Source organism: Saccopteryx bilineata, chromosome X, assembly GCF_036850765.1.
Source record: "Saccopteryx bilineata isolate mSacBil1 chromosome X, mSacBil1_pri_phased_curated, whole genome shotgun sequence".
Classification (NCBI taxonomy): Eukaryota; Metazoa; Chordata; class Mammalia; order Chiroptera; family Emballonuridae; genus Saccopteryx; species Saccopteryx bilineata.
In genome coordinates, this window is record NC_089502.1 from 99,596,710 (window position 1) to 99,610,005 (window position 13,296).

The following is a 13,296-nucleotide window of genomic DNA, read 5'->3' on the forward strand; positions in this document are numbered from 1 at the left end:
CTCAAATTCATATGCCCAACAGGCTGGACAAAGGGTCGTTAGCTCAGGGTAAGACAAACAGCAATGGAGTGGATGAATGTTCCCCTGCCTTTCAGCATCAGAGGGTGAGAGTAGAGTGAGGGATGAGTGAGCATGAAGAGGACCCCAAAATTCATACTCCAAAAGAATTCAAGATCATTGCACCCTGAGGCACAGAACACTTAATACTCTAGAGTTCTTGGCCCTGAAACAGACCCATAATAAGTTATAGTGGTCATACTCTAACTCAGCATCTAACTTCACACCCTGGACACAGACTTCCAAACAGATCAGGGATCTCACTGTTGACATAGCCCCCCCCAAAGAGATCAGAGTCTTCACATGCTAGAATAGAGCCCCCAACACTTAAAGATGAGTAGTTTTTCTGTCATTACAAAGGAATCCCTTATACATATGTACTTGTTATTCACAAAGTGAATGTTTGTACCCCCAAACCCATATGTTGAAGCCCTACCCCCCAATGTGACGGTATGAGAACGTGGGGCCTTTGGGAGGTGACTAGGATGAGATGAAATCATAAGGGTGGGGCCTAGTGACAGGAGTAGTGCCCGATAAGAAGAAACCAGAAAGTTGGCCTTTTCTCTCTGCCATGCGAGGACACAGCAAGAAGGTGGCATTTACAAGCCAGGTAAAGAGCTGTCCCCAGAACCTGACCATACTGACACCCTGATATTGGATTTCTGGCCTCAAAAATTGTGAGAAAATAAATTTTGTTTTTTAAGCCGCCCAGGCTGTAGTCTAAGACACACCTTAAGCTTTTAGTTTCAAGGTCCTGAGTTTTACATCAGAGTCCTCGTACTCGCACTGCCAACCTCTGTCTCCGCTGGCAGTCCTGTCCGCAGCCCTCCCATTCCTGCCCCTTGGTCTCCAGGCACTGAGCCAGAGGGTGGTCTGGAGGTCCCAGAGCAAGGACACGTAGCCTGAAATGTTGTGCCATCTGCTCTCCAGGCCGCCAGCCAGGATGTGGGGCAGGGCTTCAGAGAAGCAGGTGACCGGGGTGGCCCCTGGGGGCCTGGGGCACAGGTGTAGGCGCCAAGGCCGGGGCCCTCCCAGCACGGCCAGCAACCTGCTTCCCTTCTGTGTGGGCTATCCTGGTGTACTGACATCCATCTCCCCCTTTTCCTTTCTTTTTCTTCCTCTTTCAAAGACAAGCAGATGGCAGCAGAGGGACAGAGAAAGGCCTCGCTCTAACACGCGGTCGGCCATCAACATGTCTGCAGGGGTGGGCCCGGCTGAGGGCTGGTGGCTCTGTTCCCTCAGGGTGGCTCCGGGAGGTAGTGCAGCCAGGGACGTTAGGACGGCGCCGTGTAGGGAGGGGCCAGGAAACAGCACCGACCTTGAGGTTTGCCATAAGAATTCCAGGCGCTCCTGGCGCCTTGAAGGGGACCTTGAAAAAGACTTTGTAGAAAGATAGAGGCCTTCCCTGTGAAGGAAGCAGGAGGGAGGGCTTCATGGTCTGGGCACTCTATTATCAATACAAGGTTGTTGTGAGGAATAAAATGGACTCTTTTGTATAGTGCTTAGAACAAGGAACACAGTAAGCCTTATGTGATTATGCTGTCTTAATTGTCTTTTTATAAACCTGGCCTTGACAACCCTGAATGATTTGGCCCTTGTCTTACCCTCCTGCTCATGTCTGACTCACCCTTAGGTTTTAAGCCACACTAGCCTTCTTCCTGTTCCTTCAGAAAGCCACCCCTGCTCGTCCTTGAATTTGCAGAGACGGAGCTGCCAAAGCCACCCCTGCTCGTCTTTGAATTTGCAGAGATGGAGCTCCCATATACAAAACTGGATCTGGGGAGTGAATCTGAGATGGCGAGATACCGAAAAATGGGAGGAATTAGGTTTAGTTGATTTCCAAAAGACTATCAAAATTGGGGATGTGTCTGGCCTGTGGTGGTACAGTGGATAAAGCATTGACCTGGAACACTGAGGTCGCTCGCTCGAAGCCCTGGGCTTGCCCGGTCAAGGCACACATGACAAGAAATCAATGAACAACTACAGTGAAGCAGCCATGAGTTGATACTTCTTGCTCCCCCACCTCTCCCCCTCCTCTCTCTGTAAAATCAATAAATAAAATCTTTTTAAAAAATTGGGGATATGGCTAAGCAGTACTTAAGGAAAATCTACAGCTCTGAATCCATAGATTAGAAAAGTTGGTTCTTTTAACAGATTAATAAAATATTAGTAATTTCTGTTTTCTCTCAAGCATTTAAGAGAAAAAATTATTAATTACCAATACCAGGAATGAAAAGGCAGTGCTAATTACAGATCCTACAGATGATAAAAGGTTAATAGGATTTTTTAAAATACGTGACTTTATTTCCAGTGGAGCCCAAACATCACTCATTTTCTCATTCTGCTGCCTCTGTGTCCCTGTGGATCCTCTGTATTCACAAGGACAGCAAAGCTCAGCAGCTTTGATAATGCCTCCTCCACTCATGAAAATAGAACACAGTATTTTTTTAAGGTGAGGGCTCAGTGAAATCAATTGCTTAAAATTTAATAACTTGAATGGAATTTAACACTATGGAATGGAACATAAAAAATGGCAGGGTGGAATGGCATGAAATGAGAAGGAAAGGAATGGAAAGGAAGAGAAGGGAAAGAAGGGAAGGGAAAGGAAGGGTAAGGAGGAGAGGGAAGGGAAGGGAAGAGAGGGAACAGAAGGGAAGGGAAGGGAAGGGAAGGGAAGGGAAAGGAAGGGAAAGGAAGAGAAGGAAGGGAAGGGAAGTGAAGGGAAGGGAAGGGAAAGGAAGAGAGGGAAGGGAAGGGAAGAGAGGGAATGGAAGGGAAGGGAAGGGAAGGGAAAGGAAGGGAAGGGAAGGGAAGGGAAGGGAAGGGAAGGGAAGGGAAGGGAAGGGAAGGGAAGGGAAGGGAAGGGAAGGGAAGGGAAGGGAAGGGAAGGGAAGGGAAGGGAAGAGAGGGAACAGAAGGGAAGGGAAGGGAAGGGAAGAGAAGGAACGGAAGGAAAGGGAAGGGAAGGGAAGGGAAGGGAAAGGAAGAGAGGGAAGGGAAGGGAAGGGAAGGGAAGGGAAGGGAAGAGAAGGGAAAAAGTCAGTCTTTGTGCCAGGCACTGGACCTAATCGCTGTAGTAGATACCCACTAATTGAACAAATATTATTGAACATCTGCTAGTTGTTTGGGACACAGTGGGGAACAAAACAGAGAGAAATCTCTACCTTTACAAAGCTTATATTCTAATTAAGGAGAGATATTAGCATGTGCAAAAGGCCCTGAGACCAAAAGTACAAGGATGGCCCTTATGAGGAACAGGCAAAAAAGCAGCAACATGGCTTGGAGTTCAAGAGCAATGCATGAGGCTATAGAGATCGGGGGCCATGGTAGGGAGTCTGAACTTTAACAATGACTATGACAACAATATCATCATCATCATCATCAGCTCTCATGTCACTTACTACCTGTCAGGCATTGTTCTAAGCCCTTAAATATAGAACTCTTTTTAAAAATGTTTGCAACATCCCTATAAGAAATATATAAAGCCATGTCTGTTTTACAGAAGAGGAAATGAAGGCACAGAGAGATTAATTAAATATCAGTCTGGCTCCAGAGTCTGTTCTTTTAACCACTGTACTCTGCTACCTATAATGCCAGACCACAGGCACCTTACAATCCTGTAGCAGATATAATATGAATATGTACATTATTAAAGAATGCAAATCAAGTTAGACCTGATGGGAAGTGTGCAGAGGGCAGGAAGTTGGAGAAAAGGGGTATGCCCTTCCACTGGGTGAGACGGTAGATTGTAAACACGCATGCCCAGAAATATTCTTTTCATCCGAGATGCCCCCTTCTTGTTTTGTCTTCTGTGATCGTAGCTGCAGCATGGGAAAAGAGGGGATTGAGTGAAATTGGCCAACAGATGGCTTATACTCACAGCATTGGGCCTCTTCTTGCAAGAGATGAATTCCAGCTTGGGGAAAACAAGACAGGGTCTGGTCTTGGTCTCCACTCCCCTTATCTCTACCTCTCTCCTTTTGGAAGGAGAAAGAGAATAAGAAAGCAGTGAAGGGTGGTCACAGCAGAAACATGGGCTCTTGGGAGTCTATACATGGGCTATAAGACTCTACTAAAGTTTCCTCCCAGGACTTTCCCTTGAAATAGGGGTGAGGAGGAAATACAGGCATTGGGGAGGGGAGGCGAGGTAAGGACAAGGAAACAGGAAACTTACATGTGACCAGTAGCAATGTGATCTCTTCTGTTTTTTTGTGTGTTTTTTTTAAGTCAGTCATGGAGGCACAGCAGTCAGACCGCATTCCCATGTCTTATCCATAGACTTGACCACATCGTGATGACAGTAAAGAGTATCAAAGACACCATCATGTTTTATTCCAAGATTCTGGGCACGGAGATCATAGCATTCAAGGTAATTACTTACGCAAATACCAAACTGCAGGTAGAGTAAAATTTGATTATACTTAAAGAAATAACTTAAAAACCACACACACCGCAAATCTGTGAGAAAAATTTAAATGATCAGTGAATGAGATTCCAAACTCTGAATACTGGAATTTCCAGAGAGAGAGAATGGAGAAATAGAGGGGAGGAAATTACCATACAAATGATTCAAGAGAAACTTCCAGTTTTATATGGAAAGGGTTAACTGAATATTCAGTACACTGACACTTAGATGTGTTCCTTTTTACTTTTTATGGATTTTAGTGAGAGAGGCAGGGAGAAAGAGAGAGACAGAAACATCAATGTGTTCCTGCATGTGCCCTGACCAGGGTTCGAACCAGCAACCTCTGTGCTTAAGGATGACATTCTTAACCAACTGAGCTATCTGGCCAGAATTATTTTTTTAAAGGTTCTTTATTATTATTATTATTATTTTTTTTTTTTTTTACAGAGACAGAGAGAGAGTCAGAGTGAGGGATAGACAGGGACGGAGAGATGAGAAGCATCAATCATTAGTTTTTCGTTGCGCATTGCGACACCTTAGTTGTTCATTGATTGCGTTCTTTCTCATATGTGCCTTGACCACAGGCCTTCAGCAGACCAAATAACCCCTTGCTTGAGCCAGCGGCCTTGGGTCCAAGCTGGTGAGCCTTTTTTTTTTTTTTTTTTTTCTCAAGCCAGATGAGCCCGCGCTCAAATTGGCAACCTTGGGGTCTAGAACCTGGGTCTTCCGCATCCCAGTCTGATGCTCTATCCACTGCGCCACCGCCTGGTCAGGCCAGAATTTTTTTTTAATTTATTGATTTTTAGAGAGAGGAGAGAGAGTGAAGAGCATCAACTCATAGTTGCTTCACTTTAGTTGTTCATTGGTGGCTTCTCGTATGTGCCTCAACCGGGTGAGCCCACGGTTTTGAACCAGTGACCTCAGCATTCTGGGTTGACACTCTTTCCACTGTGCCACCAGAGGTCAGGACTCTTAGATGTGTTCTTATGAAACTGTAGAATATCAAAGTGAAAATGAAGATCCTAAGAACTTTCAGAAAGGTGTTATTTTATTTTATTTTATTTTTTCAGAAAGGTGTTTTTAAAAAGCAAAGTAGTTTAATTACAAAGGAAAAAAATATATACAGATATCAGATTGCCCAAGATTCACATCAGAGACTAGAAGACAATAAAAAAACACCTACAAAATTCTCAGGGAAAAATTTTCAACCTATAATTCTATATGCAGCCTGACCTGTGGTGGCGCAGTGGATAAAGCGTCAACCTGGAAATGCTGAGGTCGCCGGTTCGAAACCCTGGGCTTGCCTGGTCAAGGCACATAGGGGAGTTGATGCTTCCAGCTCCTCCCCCTTCTCTCTCTCTGTCTCTCCTCTCTAAAATGAATAAATAAAAAAATTTTTAAAAATGTGAAAAAAAATTCTATATGCAACCAAACTATTAATCAAGGTGAGGGTACAATAAAACATTCTTAGATATAAAAAGAATCAGAACTTTTGCCCACTTGCTTTGAAAACTGAGATTCTGCTATATCAAAATAAGTCATCAAGCCGGGAATAAGAAAGACACAGTGAATTCCAAGGGGATTCCTGAAAGACACCTAGAGGATAATCGGTCCAATTTGGAACAGGAGAAAGAAAGTTACCAAGAAGGAGAGACCCCAGGAAGAAAAGAGGTTTCCAGAGATTGAATACTATCCTTGAAAATGTTAAACAACTTCAACATTGGGAGATGCAGAGAAAGCAGAAAGTATTATATCTTAAATTGAAAGGCCCATGGAATGGCAAACAGGATAAAAAATTTTAAACCTAACATGGAACACTATGCACTAAAATAGAACTATGCAACATTGAACTGGATGTATACACAGCAAGATGGACAGGTCTTAGAAAGATCACGCTAAGTGAAAAATGAAGAAACAGAATCAGGTCTACAGCATGGTACCATTTATATAATATACACACATGAAATAATAATACAGTCTTTACAATAACTTCTGAAAACCAAGCATCAAACACATTGTAATGGTTGACTGGGGTGGGGTCAGGAGTGGAGAACGGAGATAAAAAGAATAAATGCATAAAGAAAACAAGAAAGGGGCCTTGCATGGGCCAATAGTGATAATGAAGCATATGACGCCTCAACTCCCAGTACAGGGGTCCTCAGGTTAGGACACAGTTCCGTTCCTACAACAGTGACGTAACCCAAATTTTGGTGTAAGTCTAAACACACCCTACCTAAGTCACTTACCTATCCTAACACAGTTGTAAAATCATAATCTAGAACATAAAAACACCACGAAGCCACAGAAAAAGGAAAAGGACATAAATGTATTGTACTGTACGTGTACTGTTGTAACAGAAAAAATGACAAAAATGAGTGTAAAAAATTCCTGACCTTTATTCCTGTGGTTGGCTTGCGCACTGGAAGGCATTGCAAGGTGGGAGAGAGAGTGACATCTCAGGAGGAGGAAGCTGGAGAGGCAGGAGAACCTGCAGAAGGGGCTGGAGATACTGGGTCAGGTGAGTCAGGATTGCCTAAGGAACATGCAGGAGACGCTGGAGGTGATTCTACTTGTACTACAGGTGTTCCATCTCGAGAAGCAGCTGATGTAGAGGGTACAGGACCTGTTGTGGGCCTCTCTTCCTTCTTAAAGAATTGTTCCAGGATAGTCTAGAAGGTTGATAACTTCTCTTCCAAAATCTGCCTATAGTATTGCAAGGCATCCATCCTTCTTTTTTTTGGTTATTTTCTGTTGGTTTCTTCAAGTACTTTTTTTTTTTTTTTTTTTTACAGAGGGGGGGGGTAGATAGGGACAGACAGACAGGAATGGAGAGGGATAAGAAGCATCAATCATCAGTTTTTTGTTGTGATACCTTACTTGTTCATTGATTGCTTTCTCGTATGTGCCTTGACCGCGGGCCTTCAGCAGACCGAGTAACCCCTTGCTCGAGTCAGCGACCTTGGGTCCAAGCTGGTGAGCTTTGCTCAAACCAGATGAGCCCACGCTCAAGCTGGTGACCTTGGGGTCTGGAACCTGGGTCCTCCGCATCCCAGTCCGACGTTCTATCCACTGCGCCGCCGCCTGGTCAGGCACAAGGCATCCATAGCAGCTCTGTAGACCTTACTGAATCTGTCATCACTGGGGTCCTCAGCCTGAAATTTTGCCAACCCATCCTCTACCATAGAAAAACCTTCTGCCAAACCCTCGGTAGCAAATCTCTTGGGTTCTGGGGTTTCTCTCTCTTTCTCTTCAATCAGCTGCTTCTCCAGCTGAGTGAGGTCCTCAGCAGACAGCTCCTCTCCATGTGATGCCAGTAGCTCTGTGACGTCCTCAGCCTCCACCCCCAGATTGAGCTGTTTACCCATGGCAACAACCTTCTCTGTTACAGCCTCCACTGACTCCTCAAAGCCATGGACGTCGTACACAAACCGGGACACAGTTTTTTCCACACACCATTTAAGTTTGTTCACCTCACTTCATCCCAGGCAAAAGCAATGTTTTGTACAGCATTGTAAATGTTATAAGACTTCCAAACTAGTTCACCCATGTAGTCTATATGTATGACGCTAATGGCATAAGCCAAAACACTCATGTCTCAATTTTTTAAAGTTTTTATGGAAGTGAGCATCATAGAAACATCTTATGTTGAGACTGTCGTAACTGATGACCCCCTGTATTTGGACACACTGGAGTAAAATTTCATACATCTAAGATAAAAAATGTCTTAAAATTGCCTGACCAGGCGGTGGCGCAGTGGATAGAGCGTCGGACTGGAATGCAGAGGACCCAGGTTCCAGACCCCGAGGTCGCCAGCTTGAGCGTGGGCTCATCGGGTTTGAGCAAAAGCTCACCAGCTTGAACCCAAGGTCGCTGGCTCAAGCAAGGGGTTACTCGGTCTGCTGAAGGCTCGTGGACAAGGCACATATGGGAAAGCAATCAATGAACAACTAAGGTGTTGCAACGCACAATGAAAAACTAATGACTGATGCTTCTCATCTCTCTCCGTTGCTGTCTGTCTGTCCTTGTCTATCTCTCTCTCTGACTCACTCTCTGTCTCTGTAAAAAATAAAAATTAAAAATTATCTTAAAATTTGCAAGAGTGGAGAGTAAATGTATCATCTCCAGGAGAATAAAAAAACAGATTAATATCAGACTTCTTATTAGCAACACCAGATTCAGGAAGACAACAAAGCCACATATTTAAAAGGCTGTGGGAGCCTGACTGTTGGTGGTGCAGTGGATAGAGCATTGACCTGGGACACTGAAGACTCAGGTTCAAAACCCCAAAGTCCCTGGTTCAACACCCTGAGATCACTGGCTAGAACACAGTTTGTTGGCTTGAGAATGGGCTTGCTGGCTTGAGGGTGGGATTATTGACATGATCCAAAGACCACTGGCTTGAGTCCAGAGGTCACTGGCTTGAAAGCTGGCTTGAGCCCAAGGTCAATGGCTTGAGCCCCCCAATCAAGGCACATCTGAGAAGCAATCAATAAAAACAACTAAAGTGAAGCAACTATGAGTGAATGTTTCTCATCTCTCTCCTCCCCCTGACCCTCTTCCTACTTCTCCCTCTCTCTTTCTCTCTCTCTCTCAAAAATAAAAAGACTATGGAAAAATAACTTGCAACCTCAAATTCTATACTCTGCCAAACTATCATTCAAGTATAAAAGTAAAATAAAGTGATTTTCTGAGAGTGGGCGTGGCATCAATCATGGTGATATAAAGGAAAGAAATGTAAAAATGGCAAGAAATGGCAGAGGTTAAAAGTCACAGGAGAGGGAGGAAACATGAAGGGAAAGATAGTAGGGCCAGTAAGATACTAGCTCTAGTTCATCTAAAACATAAAGGTACAAGTGAGTTATTTACAATGCCTGACCAGATGGTGGCACAGTGGATAGAGTGTCAGCTTGGAATGCAAAAGACTCAGGTTCGAAACCCTGAGGTTGCTGGCTTGAGCAAAGACTTATCTGGCTTGAGCACAGGCTCATCCATCTTTAGTGCGGGGTTACTGGCTTGAGCGTGGGAGCATAGACATGACCCTATGGTTGCTGGCTTAAGTCCAAAGGTCGCTGGCTTGAAGCCAAAGGTCACTAGCTTGAGCAAGGGGTCACTCACTGTGCTGTAGCTCCCTGGTCAAGGTACATATAGGAAAGCAATCAATGAACTGAAGTGCCACAATGAAAAATTGATGCTTCTCTTCTCTTTCCCTTCCTATCCCTCCCTGTCTATCCATCTCTCTCTGTGTCTCTGTCTCTCTCTCACTAAAAAAAAATTAAATTAAAAAATATTATAAAGGAACTTCCCTGGCTGGTGCACAGTGGATAGAGTGTCATCCTGGAGCACCGGGGTGACAGGGTCGATCCAGAGGGTTCTGGCTCGACCCTGAGGTCGTCGGTTGGAGCCCTGATCAGGGCTTGTATGAGAAGAAATTGACGGCACAACTAAGTGGAACAATGAGTTGATGCTTTTCTCTCTCTCTCTCCCTTCCTCTCTCTCTCAAAAAAAAAATGTATGTACGTGTGTGTATGTATATGTATATATATGTGTGTGTGTGTACACACACACACATATACATACATATAAAGGAACCAAAAGAGAAACTAAACATGATGATAGGATTCTCCTGAGAGGGATAGTAATGTGGATGAGCCAAAATTTTCATTTATCATATCAGAGAGAGAATAGGGATGTCTAAAGTTGTTAAATCAAAAAATAGTGGCACATCAGTTAGGGACTGTGTTGGCAGGTGCACAGAAAACCCAACTAACAGTGTGTAAAGAAAATAGTTTTCTTTTTCTCTTATTTAACAACCAGTGAAGAGGCAAGCAGTTAGGGCTAGGGGAACTGGGAAGGAGGAAGTGAATGGGAAAAATGCCATCTCAGCGAGGCAGGAGGTTCCCAACAGCCCCGCCCACAGCTCTGCTGACATCATTTGGGTTGTACAGTGTTTAAAGGGAGCCCTGGCTGGATAGCTAGGCTGGTAAAGCATCCTGCCGACGCGAAGCGCAGAGCTTGCCCTCCTCCCTTCCTGCCTCTCCCTCTAAAAATCAATAAAATAAACATTAAAAAGGGAGAAATGTATATCAAGTAGGCAATTTGTTGTTTCTGCCATGGGTAGTATACACATAGTATGTATTTGGAGATAAAAAAATAATTTCTAGAAAAAACCCAAATATGTTAAAAGCAGTTGCCTCTAAGAAATGAGACTGGGATGGGGCATGGGGTTGCTGCTGTTTTTTCATTAAGAACCCTGTTATTCTTTTTTATTTATTTCAGATAGAAGAGAGAGAGAGAGAGAGAGAATGAGGGAGAAGCAGGAATCATCAACTCATAGTAGTTGTTTCCTGTATGTGCCTTGACTGGGCAAACTCAGGGTTTTGAACCAGCAACCTCAATGTTCCAGGTCAACGCTTTATGCACTGCACCACCACAGGTCAGGCCAATTCTTTCTTTTTGAAAAAACCTTGTTAGGGTAGGTAGTGGGGCTTTGCCTCACACTCATCTTGGGGGCTTAGCTCTAAGTTGTCTTCTCTCCTCAAATAGGGAGACAAGAAAGCATTTTGTTTTGGAGACCAGAAATTTAACCTTCATGAAGTGGGAAAGGAATTTGAGCCCAAAGCTGCTCACCCAATTCCTGGCTCCCGGGATATATGTCCGATCACAGGGATACCTTTGGAGGAAATGGTCCAGCACCCCAAGGTGAGTCAAACTTCCATTCCTTTTGAGAAAGCTGCTGCAGATGCAGTGAAAACAGGAGCATGACCCAGGGAGGTCCTCCTCAAACTTCAGGCATAAGAGGTTTCCTTGCATCCAGATATGCCTTGTACAGAATTGTTTACTCATTATTTTTATTGACATCATTTTTTCACATAAACAAATGTATTTTAAAAGGAAACTTTTACATTACCCTTGTAAAAAAAAAAACTGTACCTCAATTATCTTTACATACATACAGTTAAGTAAACAGAAAATGTTTGACCAAGCAATGAAAAACCCATTATATCTTGGCATAAAGGGAAGGTAACTGTAAAAACAAGCAGCTATAAAAGCGTCACAGTGTTATTTGATTGTAGCTGTTCGCATTCCCTGTGCTCTCTGGACCTGTGTGGTTTGGCAAGTGGTTGAGGAGGTGCCGACTTGTTAGCCTCCACCAAGGGCTTTCTTCTTGGTATAATCAGGATTGAAGAGGAATAATTTCTAATTTGTTAGTATTTAATGTTGGTGTCCTGTGACATTTAAAATTCATGTAAAGGGGGCATTGGTTCTCCTGTTGGGGAACACAGATTGAGGTCTTGAATATATTTTGTGCAAATATCCTGGGCTCCTTTTTTGGAAAGTATCAGTGAAAAAGTCTTGCTTGCTCATCTCTCTCCCTTCCTGTCTGTCCCTATCTGTCCCTCTCACTGGCTCTTTGTCTCTGTCACAAAAAAAAAAAAAGAAGAAAAATAAAAATAAATAAAGAACAAGTCTTGCTTGGAAGTAAAGTGGGGAAAGCATAGGTGTTAAGAGTATGGACTTTAGCCTGACCAGGTGGTGGCGCAGTGGATAGAGCAACGGACTGGGACACAGAGGAGCCAGTTTAAAACCCAGAGGTCGCCGGATTGAGCGCAGGGTCAATGGCTTGCATGTGGGGATCATAGACATGACCCCATGGTCACTGGCTTGAGCCCAAGGTCACTGGCTTGAGCAAGGGGTCACTTGCTCTGCTGTAGCCCCCACGGTCAAGGAACATATGAGAAAGCAATCAATGAACAACTAAGGTGCTGCGACAAAGAATTGATGCTTCTCATCTCTCTCCCTTCCTGTCTGTCTGTCCCTATCTGTTCCTTTCTCTGTCTCTTTCACTAAAAAAAAAAAAAAAAAAAAAAAATAGCGTGGACTTTAACCTAGAGTGCCTGGGACTGAATTCTGACTCTGCCACTTACTAAATAATAGTAGACACTATTATCATCCTCATTTTATAGATGAGGAAACTGAGGTACAGGGCAGTTAGCTGGTATGTGGCTGGAGCAGAGGGAGGGGAGAATGGTAGATGGGTCAGAAAAATACAGGGGTCTTAAGCCACTATAAAGAATATTTGGTCTCACATGTGGAATGTGATGAATGACTTTTGTCTTCTCCTCCTATTTTAGGCTTGCGATTTCCCCATTGAAGAGGGTCCAGTCCCCAGAACTGGGGCAAAAGGGCCCATTATATCCATCTACTTCCGAGACCCTGACAGAAAACTGATCAAGGTGTCCAACTATATGTCCCTGCGATTGAAGCTGGCTCTCCTCGGTCACAGGGACCAGAAGGACAGCTGTCAGAGGGAAGGGGGATGAGAGGATGGGATCAGAGAAGGTGAAGGGATTAGTGAAATTATATAAGGTCTACCGGAAAGTTCTGTCCGTTTTTGGAATAAAACAAAATACAAATTTTTCTTACTGTCAATAAACTTTATTAAATAATATAATTGCCATTATTATTAATGATTTCTTGCCAGCGTAAGGACAATTTGTATATCTCATTTTTGAAAAATGTTTTATCTTTTGATGCGAAAAATTGAACCAGTGCTTGTTTGATATCTTCTTCAGTTTTGAATTTTTTGCCCTTCAAAAAATTTTGTGCCTGACCTGTGGTGGCACAGTGGATAAAGCATCGGCCTGGAATGCTGAGGTTGCCGGTTCAAAACCCTGGGCTTGCCTGGTCAAGGCACATATGGGAGCTGAAGCTTCCTGCTTCTCCCCCCTTCTTTCTCTCTCTCTCTCCTCTAAAATGAATAAATTAAAAAAAAACTTTAAAAAAATTTTGTAAGGACAAAAACAAGTGATAGTCGGAGGGTGCTAAGTCCGGGG

At 43.7% G+C, this 13,296-nt stretch overlaps 1 protein-coding gene across 1 annotated transcript; it reads left to right on the forward strand.

The window, feature by feature from the left end:
• The first annotated feature begins 964 nt into the window (after positions 1 to 964).
• Positions 965 to 12,783, forward strand: GLOD5 (glyoxalase domain containing 5). Its single transcript, XM_066250502.1, has 4 exons — positions 965 to 1,027; positions 4,289 to 4,426; positions 11,006 to 11,161; positions 12,595 to 12,783. Exons 1-4 carry the CDS (start codon positions 965 to 967, stop codon positions 12,781 to 12,783), a joined length of 546 nt encoding a protein of 181 aa, XP_066106599.1.
• The last annotated feature ends 513 nt before the right edge of the window (positions 12,784 to 13,296 follow it).